We start from the raw sequence: 15,713 nt of genomic DNA on the forward strand, positions 1-15,713 counted from the left end.
TATGAAACATTAGTGGTACACCTACAGTAAGTCACTACAATGTAAAGTATTCCTTACTACCCCCTCCAAAACAATGGTGATGTCACTGCCAGTCCAAATTTAGTTTTTTTACCTTAGGGTGGTGACTCATTAGTATGTAATTAAAAAACGTATTAGTATTTCGGTACTATAAATTCGACTGGTGGAGGTCCTGGTTTCTTCAGGGTATTTCTCTGCGGCATGCAGGCAGTTATCTGTGTCCTCTTATGCTGAGCATGAGGTAAATGTTGGGTTCAGTGGAATGTTAATGGTTTGGAACATCTGTTCTGCATTGTGAAGATTGTCATTAAGAGACTCTCGGAGTGCTGGTGGCTCTGCAGTTTAAAAGACAGGAGGACTACATTACCATATGCTGTCCTCTCTATCTTTCTGCTCTGGTGTTGGAAATGTTCTCGTTTTAAGTTCTCTCTCCCTCTCTACTTTGACTTTCCTTTATATGCTGTCATTTTGTGTCTGGGCAAGTGTTATCCTTATATCAGTTATGAAGGTAAGACCCAGATGCAGACAACGTCGAATTAACAATGGTTTAATAATCCAACAGAGGTAGGCAATAGACAGACTGGGGTCAGTAAACCAGAGGTGGGGCAACGGTAATGGACAGCAGGCAGGCTCAGGGTCAAGGTAGGCAGTGGTCACTAATCCAGAGGTGGGGCACAGGTACGGGTCGGCAGGCAGGCTCAGGGTCAGGCAGAGTGGTCAGGCAGGCAGGCGGGCTCATTTTCAGGACAGGCAAGGGTCAAAACCAGGAGGGTGAGAAAAAGAGAGACTGGGAAAAACAGGAGCTGGGGCAAAAACGCTGGTTGACTTGCCAGTTCGTCTTGTTTGTCAACAGAAGAACAGAGAACACAGGTATAAATACACAGGGGATAATGGGGAAGATGGGCGACACCTGGAGGGGGGTGGAGACAATCACAAAGACAGGTGAAACAGATCAGGGTGTGACACCTTAGGTTGGAATTGTTTTCCAATAACCTGGAAGAATTCATTCTGGTAGTCGTTGCTGATGATGCAGCCACTATTTTCCTTCCTTGAGTATTGAGTCGGTCACAGTTGAGTGTCACTGCATTTTTCAGGCCCGTAGTCAGTCAATACTTTTTGCAGTGATGAACGTTTTTCTCCAGGATTACATGCTTTTACCACCTATTTCTATGTATTACCACTTTTTAACAGACAGACACTATTCAACCACAATCCAGTGCCAGGGTTACTGTGTGTCACAGGAAACTCTCTAGGGACACTCATATTTATGGGCCATTCCCATACAGAGCCATTTATCAGGCCTGTTTTCACCCTCTTCAGCAGAAAAGAATGGCCTGTGGAACCTAATTGCTGCATCAAGCAAACGCCCTCCTCCGTAAAAAGATAAACAAGGAGGCAGCTATAACAGCTAGCAGGAAATCTTGCAGATACAGATGTTTTCTCTGTCTGAACTACTAAACAATCCTCTAAACTAGGCTTGACTCTGTCTTCTCTCTGCTGTCTCCTCTCTAGGTGTGGCAGTGCGGCGGGAGCATGGAGGTGCTGCCCTGCGCCAGAGTGGCGCACATCGAGCGGACAAAGAAGCCGTACAACAATGACATTGACTACTATGCCAAGAGGAACGCCCTGCGGGCCGCCGAGGTCTGGATGGACGAGTACAAGTCCCACGTCTACATGGCCTGGAACATCCCCATGAATGTGAGCGTAGCCATAGTCTGACAGTGCCGGACCTATGGAGAACATACGGCCAAGGTCAAGGCTAGTGTGATGATAGAAATAGAATGACATTCTGTGAAAAGAAAGGGCTTATTTCTATTGATGATATAAATAGAATGACATTCTATGACAAAACAGGGCTTATTTCTATTGAGTGTAATGGAGGTGGTTCGGTGAACCAAGCTCATGAGTAACCTTGCCTAAGACCTGAAGACTTGTGTTAGCTAATACCTAAGCTTTAGCTCAGCAGGGTAACACAGTATTATGGTGCACAGGAGACCGAGTTCGAACACAGATGGTCACATGAGTCTGTCTGCTCTTTTACTCATCCATCCATCCATCCATCCATCCATCCATCCATCCTCACCACTTGTTCATTCAGACCAGCATCCTGATCTGTGCCGGCAGGGCCCCTCTAGAGAGACTATGCCTCAATGGAAATTCAGAATTCAGATTTCATCCAACTCAACCTTCAGAGCAGCTCAGTGAAATCTGAACGACGACGTCTGGCTCTGAGTGGTGGAGCTGAGAGCTGAAACCAAATGAATGAGGGGGCCTTTCATTTAATCAGAGTCCGCTTTCATATACATCAGTTTAGACATAATTGCTTTCAAGAGCCATTGAAATGGGCTTAGAAAATAATAATTTTCAATAATAAATGTAAAAAAGAGCTTAATGGAGAACACTAATTTAAGTACTGCAAATTATCTGTGTGTCACAATGCTTTATTAAAACACAGCCTGGTAGAAATTGTATGTTTTTCAAAACATTATTGTCAGTAGAAACAAGCTTTGGATTGTGTTTCACTCAAACAAGGCCTCCTACACAGGAGCACATTAAGGTAACAATCCTAGGGAGGCCAATGCCTCTGTAAACGTGGCAGAAAGCTAGGGAGAAGACGGGACAGGTACAATGGATGCGTGCAGGAGGAGCAGCCTACTGATTGAAGGCCTCCGACAGTAACTAAGACAGCACCCTATAGACAAACTAGCTCATCGCATAACATTCTTTATGTAATTACAATCCCAGTGGCATGGTGCTTTTACCTCTCTGTCCCATGGCACAGAAGTTATTTCATGTACTGTACAAAACGTTATCTTATAACTAATCCATCTCCCATTCCCTTCACCACACACACAGAATAATTGGTTATTGGTTACTCTGCTAGGAGGGCAGGGTCTATGATTCACTGTGGTTACCACCATCAGGTAGTCCAAATAACGTCTCCCAAATGGAATGCATCTGTTAGCCTAATATTATAGCTAGTTAGAAAGACAGAGGACAATGCCATTATTCTCAGATATTAAAATATGGTTGGTACCCGTGGAAAAGGGAGATTTTTAAAGTCACTGTGCCTCTTAATGAGGCAGTGTATGTCTGCTGCAGAGGCCAGGGCACAGTGCAGAGCTCAGAGCAAAGCAGTGATTAAGCAGCCACCTCCCTGCACAACACCGGCCGGCACGGCAGGGCCGCGAGGACTCATAATTAAGCAGCTGATTAGAATTTGCACAGCATACATGTCTAATGAAAGAACAACGAGGGTCCCACATGACAGGCCACCATCCATCCACCTCTAAACCAAATCCACTATTCCTCTCTCAGGTTCTCTCTTTTCTTTTCCTTTTTTCTACCCTTCCTCCCTCCAGCAGTCTTTCCAGGCCTCCATTTTTCTATTCAAAACCACAACAAGTGTAGTCACATGTTGCTTAGCTAAGTAGATAATAAGTAATAGCCTCCTGGATAAATGTTAAATGTGATTTATTTTCCTGTTTGCTACCAGAACCCTGGGGTTGACTATGGGGACGTGTCTGAGCGGGTGGCCCTGAGGAAGAGGCTGCAGTGTCGGAGCTTCCGCTGGTACCTGGAGAATGTCTACCCAGAGATGCGCATCTACAACAACACAATCACATATGGGGAGGTGAGACATTCACTGTTCACTATCAACGATAGCGATACAAAAACAAAGCATGTTTTGAGTGGAATACCTATACTGTATGTAGTGGAATACCTGATTACATTTTCACTATCAATGACACAATAAAAGAAAACGACACAATATTTGAGTGGAATAGCTGCAGCCTACTGTGTGTTTGAAGACACGTTCTACAAATAATACACATTTCAAATTAGTTCATTTGCAAACCCACATATTCTTGAAATCTTCCCTTCAGTCTTTTGTTGAATTATTTGGCATGCACTTGTCTCTTGCAGTGATTGCAGGGTGTGCTTTGTTTTTTTGCTCTGTATTTGCATATAAGAGCTTCAATATAAGAAGCAGTGTTTTCTTTAATGTCACATACAGTACTACGCGAGTTATGTTTACATAATGTATACTCAATCAATCTACCATTGACATTGTATTTCACCGCTTCTGCACTTCTGCAAGATTACACGTTGAAGGGAAATACATTAATTTACAGGGAGTCATCGAAAGGTAAAGGTATCATGTTTCCACAGAAACGCTGCGCAGCTACAAAATTTGATGCAATTTCGACGTAATGAGTTTTAATTACACACTTATTAGCTTTCGATGCCGACTTGATTGTTTGGGCTCGGCTGCACAACCCTGCACAGCGGAAAAGATTATGACAGGATGAGAAATTGAGCGCAAGAAGTCAGACAGCCAATTCAGAATCATTGTAAAATAAAAATACTTTTACTTATTGATTTCGACATCAGAGTCGGGGGAGAAAATCAATAAGCTTTTCAAGTATATGGTCGGCATATATCAGAATTAAAATAGGCCGTAACTTCATCAAGCAGCACAATGTTGGTGGCCCTGGCCCCATGAATGCTGCTAGCCCTGCTTCTTGCAAATGGATTCAAGTCTTGGAACAGTTACCTTGTGTTTGCCATACCGCAGCAGCTGAACCACAGCTGAACCACAGCTGCACTGACCAGACCAGTGGCCCAGTACATCACTGGGACCATGCTCCCATCCATCCAGGACATCTACTCGAAAATGGTGCCTGAGGAAGGCCCGCAGCATCACCAAGGACCCCACACACCCCAGCCACGAGCTGTTCACTCCCTTACCGTCGAGCAGACGTTATCGGACCGTTATCGGATACCAAAAGGCTTTGAGACATTTTATATCTACAAGCCATCAGACTGCTGAACACTTGAACTGGATTGACCACCAGCTCAGACATACACACATCCCCCCCCCCCCCCCCCACACACACACACACACACACACACACACACACACACACACACACACACACACACACACACACACACACACACACACACACACACACACACACACACATAAACATTCATGCAGCACACACATCACAACTGCTGCTACCAGTTTCTTACTATGATTTGTAAATACTGCACAATTTAAACACTTACCCTCCCAATCCCCCCTTCCCCAAAACATGTGTCAATATTGGACTATAAATTCTGCCTTCCTGTATTATACTTATGCTAAAATGTTTATTCTGTTCTACTGAGCCATTTACTTTATGTTCATATTGTTATCTTTTATTATTTCTTATTGTTGTTGCATTGTCGAGAAGGAAACTGCAAGTAAGCGTTTGGTTGGACGGTGTATACCATGTGTATCGAATACATACGACTCTTAAAACGTACAACTTTTACCAGACAACACAACATGATAGATATCTTCATGTAACAGTATTGTTTCTGTCCCTCTCCTCACCACAACCTGGGCTTGAACCAAGGATCCTCTGAATACGTCAGCAACTGCTGCCTACGAAGCATTGTTAGATATCGCTCCACAAAAGCTGCAGCCCTTGCAAAGCAAGGGAAACAACTAGTTCAAGGTCTCAGAGAGAGTGGTCACTGATTAAAACGCTATTAGCACGCACTGCAAACTATCTAGCCATTTCACACCGGTTACATTCACATGGTGGAAATAAAGTCATACACATTCAATCACATAGTCTTAAAAGCACACTAATCCACACTACCATCTGGACCAGGAGTCCAGATCAGTCCCGAGACCCCAGCTAAAATTGGCTTTTCATATATCTGACATTAATTTATCTGCATGTTCAGCCCTTATATTTAGCCTCACTATGAAGTGAGGCTAAATATAATTAGAACACAAAACAACACAAAACATTTATTAATTAATTAATTTATTTTATATTTAACTTTTGTTTAACTAGGCAAGTCAGTTAAGAACAAATTCTTATTTGCAATGGCGGCCTACCCCGGGCCAAACCTGGACAACGCTGGGTCAATTGTGCTCCACCCTATGGGACTCCCAATCACGCCCGGATGTGATACTGCGCAACTTGGGAGCATTCATGAATTTTATTGACAGATGTCAATAAAAAAAATAAGGTCTGCCAAAGCAAAAACCTGATCAAAATGAATTTGTTTGCTCACTGGGAAATGAATATACAACTACTCAGTGACAACTGTGTGGAGTTTGGAGTTTGTGACAGCAACTATGTGAGCTTATTAGAGTATTATAGACACTATGTCCTGGGATTTCCAATGATCTTCTATGTAGAAGAACCCATTACCTTCTAATGCTTGTCATAGACATGTCACATGTGCGTATTCATGAGAGTCTCAGCTTTTAATAGATAGCTTTTACTAGCTTAAACTATTAAGACTCTACATATGTTTTTGTAAAAAGACCCAACTCCGGGCCCCTTCTGGTTCCGCCCTTGTCTCACAAACACAGAATAATGGTTGGTACAGTATCTACGGATGCAGAAGAAATAGACAAATACAATGGCCCAGAACAAATCCCAGAAGTCTGTAACTGTTTTAAAGGGGTCCAAAACATCCCGGTGTTACGGTGAGACTCATTGGGTTAAAATGGAATCTCTCATCACTGTAGTGTTTACATTCTTACTTTATGAGATGTGAGATGATGATGAAGTGCCGTTTCTTATTACTAATATTTACAAAAATATATATTTTACAGTATATTCTGGACAAGAGGCTCTAAAAATTATCGAAAATAGGTTCGATAAGACTGTTATAACAACAGTTTTGTGTTTATACCATTAATTCCCTTCTGAAAATAATAAATGCAAACTTTGCACAGACTCATGCACTGAGTACATCTTTCCCTGAATCTAAGCGTAGCCTGATTTCCATCTTCATGTGTGTATATATCTGTGTTGTTTGGTGTGTTGCAGGTCAGGAACCGTAAAGTGTTTTTTGTATGGTGTGTTGCAGTTCAGGAACAGTAAAGTATCTGTCATGTTTGGTGTGTTGCAGGCCAGGAACAGTAAAGTGTCTATGTTGTTTTGTGTTTTGCAGGTCAGGAACAGTAAAGTGTGTATGTTGTTTTGTGTGTTGCAGGTCAGGAACAGTGAAGTGGCTGTGTTGTTTTGTGTGTTGAAGGTCAGAAACTGTAAAGTATCTGTGTTGTTTTTTACATTGCAGGTCAAGAACAGTACATTATATATATTTTTGGTGTGTTGCAGGTCAGGAACAGTAAAGTATATTTTGTTTGGTGTGTTGCAGGTTAGCACCAGTAAAGTGACTGTGTTGTTTGGTGTGTTGCAGGTCAGGAACAGTAAAGTGTATGTGTTGTTTTATGTGTTACAGGTCAGGAAAAGTACAGTATCTCTTGTTTGGTGTGTTGCAGGTTAGCACCAGTAAAGCAACTGTGCTGTTTGGTGTGTTGCAGGTCAGGAACAGTAAAGTATATGTTGTTTGTTATGTTGCAGGTCATGAACATTAAAGTGTATGTGTTCTTTGGACTGTTGCAAGTCAAGAACAGTAAATGATCTGTTGTTTGGTGTGTTGCCGGTCAGGAACAGTATGTTGTTTGGTTTGTTGCAGGTCAGGAACTGTATGTTGTTTGGTGTGTTGCAGGTCAGGAACAGTATGTTGTTTGGTGTGTTGCAGGTCAGGAACAGTATGTTGTTTGGTGTGTTGCAGGTCAGGAACTGTATGTTGTTTGGTGTATTGCAGGTCAGGAACAGTATGTTGTTTGGTGTGTTGCTGGTCAGGAACAGTATGTTGTTTGGTGTGTTGCAGGTCAGGAACAGTATGTTGTTTGGTGTGTTGCAGGTCAGGAACTGTATGTTGTTTGGTGTGTTGCAGGTCAGGAACTGTATGTGGTTTGGTGTGTTGCAGGTCAGGAACAGTATGTTTGGTGTGTTACATGTCAGGAACGGTACAGTTTATGTGTTGTTTGGTGTGTTGCAGGTCAGGAACAGTATTTTGTTTGGTGTGTTGCAGGTCAGGAGCAGTAAAGTATCTGTTTGGTGTGTTGCAGGTCAGGACCAGAAAAGTATCTGTGTTGTTTGTTATGTTGCAGGACATGAGCATTAAAGTGTCTGTTTGGTGTGTTGCAGGTCAGGAACAGTAAAGTGTCTGTTCTTTGGTGTGATGCAGGTCAGGACCAGAAAAGTATCTGTGTTGTTTGTTATGTTGCAGGACAGGAACATTAAAGTGTCTGTATTCTTTGGTCTGTTGCAGGTCAAGAACAGTAAATTATCTGTTGTTTGGTGTGTTGCAAGTCAGGAATAGTATGTTGTTTGGTGTGTTGCTGGTCAGGAACAGTAAAGTTAAGGTGTTCTTTAGTTTGTTGCAGATAAGGAACATTAAAGTATCTGTTGTTTGGTGTGTTACAGGTCAGGATCAGTAAGGTTTATGTGTTGTTTGGTGTGTTACAGGTCAGGATCAGTAAGGTTTATGTGTTGTTTGGTTTGTTGCAGGTAAGGAACATTAAAGTGTATCTGTTTTTTTTGGTGTGTTACAGGTAAGGATGAGTAAGGTTTATGTGTTGTTTGGTGTGTTGCAGGTCAGGAACAATAATGCTTATGTGTTGTTTGGTGTTTTGCAGGTCAGGAACAGTAAACTGTCTATTGTTTGGTGTGTTGCAGGTCAGGAACAGTAAAGTCTCTGTTGTTTCATCTTTTGCAGGTTAGGAGCAGGAAATAGTCTGTTGTTTGGTGTGTTGCAGGTCAGGATCAGCAAAGTATCTGTTGTTTGTTAAGTTGTTGGTCAGGAACAGTAATGTGTAGGTTGTTTGGTGTGTTGCAGGTGAGGAACAGTAAATGTACTGTGTTGTTTTGTGTGTTGTAAGTCAGGAACAGTAAAGTGTCTGTTGTTAGGTGTGTTGCAGGTCAGGAACAGTAAAATGTATGTTGTTTTGTGTGTTGCAGATCAGGAACAGTAAAGTTTCTGTGTTGTTTGGTCCGTTGTAAGTCCGGAACAGTAAAGTGTCTATTGTTAGGTGTGTTGCAGGTCATGCACAGTAACGTGTCTGTGTTGTTTGGTGTGTTGCAGGTCAGGAACAGTAACGTGTCTGTGTTGTTTGGTGTATTGCAGGCCAGGAACAGTAAAATGTCTGTTGTTTTGTGTGCTGCAGGTCAGGAAGAGAAAAGTATATGTGATGTTCGGTGTGTTGCAGGTCAGGAACAGTAAAGTGTCTGTTGTTTAGTGTGATGCAGGTCATGAACAGTATATTTTAGGTGCTGTTTTTGTGTTGCAGTTTAGGAACTGTAAAGTGTCTGTGTTGTTTGGTGTGTTACAGGTCAGGAACAGTAAAGTGTCTGTGTTGTTTGGTGTGTTGCAGGTCAGGAACACTAAAGTGTTTGTTGTTAGGTGTTTTGCAGGTCAGAAACAGTAAAGTGTCTATGTTTTTTGGTGTGTTGCAGGTCAGGAACAGTAAGGCCAGTGGCTACTGTCTGGACCAGGGATCAGAGGACGATGACAAAGCCATTCTCTACCCCTGCCACGGGATGTCCTCACAGGTTAGCAGATTTCACTCTCTTTTGTATATTTACAAATAATATAAAGACTCTGTTTACATTTTCGGGTTGTTTGAACATGAAGGTACCTTCTTTCTTCACTAAATAATTTAAGCATTATTGTTACAGTATGCAGTGTATGACACTTATCTCAATATTGACAGCCAAGCAAAATCTACAAATCACATTTCATTTTGGGGAAAAAAGCTCAGAATTGTGAATATATTTACAATATAATGAACAAAAATATAAACGCAACATGTAAAATGTTGATCCCATGTTTCATGAGCTGGAATAAAAGATCCCAGAAATGTTCCATATGCACAATAAGCTTATTTCTCTCAAATTTTGTGGACAAAATTGTTTACATCCCTGTTAGTGAGCATTTCTCCTTTGCTAAGATAATCCATCCACCTGACAGGTGTGGCATATCAAGAAGCTGATTAAAAAGCATGATCATTACACTGGGGACAATATAACGCCAGTTTTGTCACACAACACAATGCTACAGATGTCTCAAGTTTTGAGGGAGAGCGCAATTGGCATGCTGACTGCAGCAATGTCCACCAGAGCAGTTGCCAGAGAATGTAATGTTAATTGCTTTACCATAAGCTGCTTCCAATGTGGTTTTTGAGTATTTGGCAGTATGTCCAAATGGCCTCACAACTGCAAACCACATGTAACCATGCCAGCACAGGACCTCTACATCCGGGTTATTCACCTGCAGGATCATCTGAGACCAACCACCTGGACAGCTGATGATACTGAGAAGTATTTCTGTCTGTAATATGGCCCTTTTGTGGGGATAAAATCATTCTGATTGGCGGGGCCTGGATGGGCCTGCCTCCCAAGTGGGAGGGGCCTATGCCCTCCTGGGAACACCCATGGCTGCGCCCCTGCCCTGATTAAGGCCTAATAAAAAAAATACATATATTGACTTTGTTCCTTATATGAACTGTAACTCTGTAAAATCGTTGAAATTGTTGAATGTTGGGTTTATAATTTTGTTCAGTATAATTCATAATTCGATTGATTTTTGCTTTCCCATTTGTTTATTCTAATATTTTAATCAATGGCCTCCCTGGTAGTTCCATTATAGAATATTCACTAGGTGCTGACCTGTGAGTGTGAGGGCAAAAGGGTCTTTGCAACTATTTTTGTTTGCCTGCAATCATGCAAATATTATTCATGGCTGATTTTTTTTCCCCCTCTGGATGCGGAGTGACATGTTTATTATCAGTCGCAGGCTGAATATAAAATAGTTGCAGAGTGTTGGCTGGCTCTTTTCCCCTTCCATCCTCCGGAGAGAGCTCAGTGCGGTCCAGTAAAGCTACACTGAGTCTTTAATCCTACCCTCAGGGGAAATAAACAAATGGAAATGAATGTTATGTCATTGTATCATTAGATTACAAAGCTACTACACAGGATCCAATTCCATTTTTAGAGTCGTTTTGATTTTACTGAACTTTTCCTATTACGTATAAAAAATGTAATTGTGCGGAATAAATCTTTATTAGTCTCTCTGTTTCCCCCATGCCTCTTGTAAGGAGGTTCAAAACTAAGATGACAATGGCTCACCTTGTCCATTTGGGCTAATCCTGATATAGGGCATGGCAGAGGATGGGGATTCCAGGGCCAGGGTCGCCCCACTCAACCCACCTGGCTCATCCCAGCAGGAATACCTGAAATGTGTGGTGTACATGGAGCAGTGGACAGTGTATGTTGCTCCCTGTTCTCTGTTTGAATCATTTATGCTAAGAGGCCTTTTAAGACCCCAGCAAAGGGATCGGTAGTAGTCAGGGGCTGCGTCCAAATGGCATAGGATGTCATTCTCATACAGAATAGGGTGACATTGTGGACGCAAACAGGGTGTTTCACATCACACGCTGGTCTCCTGCTGTTGCTCAACCCCCATAGGGAGAGGAAATGAGCTGTGTTCTGTCCAGGGATTCTGTACTGTATGGTCGGCTTGCTTAGGAGAATATAACACAATAGATATCGTAGGAGAAAATCCAAAGAAAAACCGACCGGAATCTTTTTTTTTTGAGAACCCATGCTCTTACAATGGAAGGTATAGGGGCATACTGAATTCTAACTCCTAAGATGCAATTCCTATGGCTTCCACAGGGTGTCAGCAGTCTATGTTCAAGGTTTTCGGGATTGTAACTTCCAAAACAAATAACAAATATCAGTTTTAGAACAAGGACGCAGTCTTGGAAATTCGTGTATGCGCACGCAATGAAGACAGAACACGAGCTAAAATCGGTTTCCTATTGAACATACTTCTTTCTGTAAGAAATATTATAGTTTGATTACATTTTAGGGTATCTGAGGAGTAAATAGAAATGTATGTTGACTTGTTGAAACAGAGTTTAGGGGTAGATTTTCAGATTCCTTTCTCTGTATGTTGAACGAGTGGATTACTCAAATCGATGACGCCAACTAAACAGACTTTTTGGGATATAAAGAAAGATTTTATCTAACAAAACGATACTACATGTTATAGCTGGGACCTTTTGGATGACAAATCAGAGGAAGATTTTCAAAAAGTAAGTGAATATTTAATCGTTATTTGTGAATGTATGAAACCTGTGCTGTTGGAAAAAATATTTTGATGTGGGGCACCGTCCTCAAACAGTCTCATGGAATGCTTTCGCTGTAATGGCTACTATAAATCGGACAGTGCAGTTAGAGTAACAAGAATTTAAGCTTTCAACCGATATAAGACACTTGTATGTACCTAAATGTTTAATATCCATAGTTTTTATGATTATTTATTTGAATTGCGCCCTCCAGTTTCACAGGAAGTTGTCCCGCTAGCGGGACCCCTAGCCCTAAGGGGATTTATTTATTTCACCACTTTTTAACCTCATTTCATTATCTCCAGCACAATACCAGTGTCTACATATGTGAATACAGCACATTTCAAAGTTTTGTAGAAAAAATATTTAAAGTTGAAAGTTCTAATCAATGTAGTGCTGAGTGATTAACTAAAATGTCAGTTACAGTTGAAGTCGGAAGTTTACATACACCTTAGCCAAATGCATTTAAACTCAGTTTTTCACAATTCCTGACATTTAATCCTAGCAAAAATTCCATGTCTTAGGTCAGTTAGGATCACCACTTTATTTTAAGAATGTGAAATGTCAGAATAATAGTTGAGAGAATGATTTAATTCAGCTTTTATTTCTTTCATCACATTCCCAGTGGGTCAGAAGTTTACATACACTCAATTAGTATTTGGTAGCATTGCCTTTAAATTGTTTAACTTGGGTCAAATGTTTCAGGTAGCCTTCCACAAGCTTCCCACAATAAGTTGGGTGAATTTTGGCCCATTCCTCCTGACAGAGCTGGTGTAACTGAGTCAGGTTTGTAGGCCTCCTTGCTCACACATGCTTTTTCAGTTCTGCCCACAAACTTTTTATAGGATTGAGGTCAGGGCTATGTGATGGCCACTCCAATACCTTGACTTTGTTGTCCTTAAGCCATTTTGCCACAACTTTGGAAGTATGCTTGGGGTCATTGTCCATTTGGAAGACCCATTTGTGACCAAGCTTTAACCTGACGGATGTCTTGAGAGGTTGCTTCAATATATCCACATAATTTCCCTATCTCATGATGCCATCTATTTTGTTAAGTGCACCAGACCCTCCTGCAGCAAAGCACCCCTACAACATGATGCTGCCATCCCCGTGCTTCACAGTTGGGATGGTGTTCTTTGGCTTGCAAGCCTCCCCCTTTTTCCTCCAAACATAATGATGGTCATTATGGCCAAACAGTTCTAGTTTTGTTTCATCAGACCAGAGGACATTTATACTTGCGTACTATTGTTTGTACAGATGAACGTGGTACCTTCAGGCATTTGGAAATTACTCCCAAGGATGAGCCAGACTTGTGGGGGTCTACAATTTTTTTCTGAGGTCTTGGCTATTTCTTTTAATTTTCCCATGATGTCAAGCAAAGAGGCACTGAGTTTGAAGGTAGGCCTTGAAATACATCCACAGGTACACCTCCAATTGACTCAAATGATGTCAATTAGCCTATCAAAAGCTTCTAAAGCCATGGTATCATTTTCTGGAATTTTCCAAGCTGTTTAAAGGCACAGTCAACTTAGTGTATGTAAACTTCTGACCCACTGGAATTGTGATACTGTGAATTACAAGTGAAATAACTTGTCTGTAAACAATTGTTGGAAAAATGACTTGTGTCATGCACAAAGTAGATGTTCTAACCGACTTTCCAAAACTATAGTTTGTTAACAATACATTTTTGGAGTGGTTGAAAACGAGTTTTAATGACTCCAGCCTGAGTGTATGTAAACTTCCGACTTCAACTGTATTTTTGTTTATTAAACAACTAATTTACCAACGTCAGTTCAGTTATTTGAATTCCATTTCGTTAAGTTTTCTTCTGTGAGCGCAATGTGTAGTTTCTCTAGAGATAAATTTAGATCAAACCCAAACTGTGCGATGTAGTAGGGAATTGAGAGAAGAGACAGAAGAACGCACTATCGAGAGGGATATAGAGCAGTTGTTTCGTGAGGTATCTCTCTACCTGAAAGTACATGATCTAAGTGATTGATAGTTGGTATTCAGCAGTCATAAAAATATATACTATTTACTTTGAAAAGCTACTAGTATAGTGTATTTGTCAGAGAGCATAGTCAGCAGCTTTATAAATGGGATAATGTAATTGTACAGTGGAGTACAGTACAGCAATCTCAGAGTGGCACATTGCAGAGCTGTCACTCTGTGGTAGAGCGAGGTGTGGAGGGGGGATTACCATAGCACTCTGAAATACTTCCTGCTATACAATAACACACATACATCATATTTACTATACTGTACCCCAGCCTGGTGTTAATGAGCCAATTAGTGAACTCATGATTAGCCTGACCCAAAGAGGCTCCCACCCAAACTTTACTGCGCTAAGTAATTGAGCATCAGGCTCTAATGTTTTGAGAACAGGTTGATTGGCTTGGCATAAAAATTTCCGTATGGTGGCAAATTATTTGTTATAGTCAGATTTGAATTGCGTTAGGAAATAAAGGCATCCACTCCTTAACGCTGTAAACACATCGTAACAGGGATTATATTGCTGGACTGTCTACAGTTCTCATTTCCACTACTGATGAGTCAGTTTATCACGCCAGTGGTTCAAACAGTATGGAAAAACAGCTACCACTTTGTGATACAGATAGGGCTGTGTCGGTCATGAAATTTTGTCAGACGGTAACTGTCAAGCAAATAACTGCCGGTCTCATGGTAATTGACCATAAATTAATATAAATACATTTAGCATCTCCAGGCTTCCACGCATTGCATACAAGCCAGTGATGCGGACCTTTGAAACATCTACATTTGAAAAAGTCGGATAAATAAATGTTATATAGCCTACACCATCACAATAAATACATTATTATAGGCAGGTCTAAAGAAACATAATGATATGAAGAAAATGTGGCTTATTTCAGAAGAACAGAATAGCATATTCTGAGTTGTCCTTATGTTAGGCCCAGATCTGGCTATACCATATGGCTGTGGGCTACACTAGTTCATTTAGCAGATAAGATTTGCTTATAATTCCTGGGGCATTATTTTATATTATTATAGGGTAAGAACACAATTGAATGTAGCTGAATAAAATAGAAAGGATATTTTCCCCAAAAGATTTCTGAGGGAGTGTGCACATGCAGCTTTTCTGTGTTAAGTGGTTAACAAAGTGATCATTTGAAACAGGTCCTCCTACATTGCCTTCAGAAAGTATTCATACCCCTTGAATTATTCCACATTTTGTTGTGTTACAGCCTGAATTCAAAATGGATTAAATAGATTTTTTTTCTCACCCATCTAAACACAACACCCATTATGGCAAAGTGTGTTTAGAAATGTTTGCAAATTTATTGAAAGTGAAATACCGAAATATCAAATTGACATAAGTATTCACTTAACTATTCATAAGTATTCACACCCTGTTAGAATCACCTTTGGCGGTGATTACAGCTGTGAGTCTTTTCTGAATAAATCTCTAAGAACTTTGCACACCTGGGTTGTGTCGTGGAAATTTATACTGAGAGAGACTTTGTCAGGATGAAGATGAGACAATGAGGGATTGTTCTAAACTCTTCCAGGCTATCTCTATCTCGGGTCACACACACCACATCTTGTCTATGGAATGCCAGCTGTAGATATTTATCACCAAGTCATTGTCAGCTCGAGCTATCTCTAGCAAAACCCGTTCCCTTGACCATACGCCCAGACTAACTGCAGGAAGCTC

The 15,713-nt window shown here is 41.0% G+C and overlaps 1 protein-coding gene across 3 annotated transcripts in view; it reads left to right on the forward strand.

Moving 5' to 3' along the window:
* The window catches only part of LOC106585080 (polypeptide N-acetylgalactosaminyltransferase 9), a 91,808-nt gene that overhangs the window by 69,424 nt on the left and 6,671 nt on the right, over window positions 1–15,713 (forward strand). For all 3 annotated transcript variants that reach the window (XM_014170867.3, XM_082968511.1, XM_014170868.3), the window contains 3 exons: window positions 1,531–1,716; window positions 3,515–3,652; window positions 9,345–9,440. In XM_014170867.3, the coding sequence (XP_014026342.1) occupies window positions 1,531–1,716; window positions 3,515–3,652; window positions 9,345–9,440 (420 nt within the window). The remainder of the gene's footprint in view (window positions 1–1,530; window positions 1,717–3,514; window positions 3,653–9,344; window positions 9,441–15,713) is intronic.

Source organism: Salmo salar, chromosome 24 (assembly GCF_965601325.2).
Source record: "Salmo salar chromosome 24, fSalSal1, whole genome shotgun sequence".
Classification (NCBI taxonomy): Eukaryota; Metazoa; Chordata; class Actinopteri; order Salmoniformes; family Salmonidae; genus Salmo; species Salmo salar.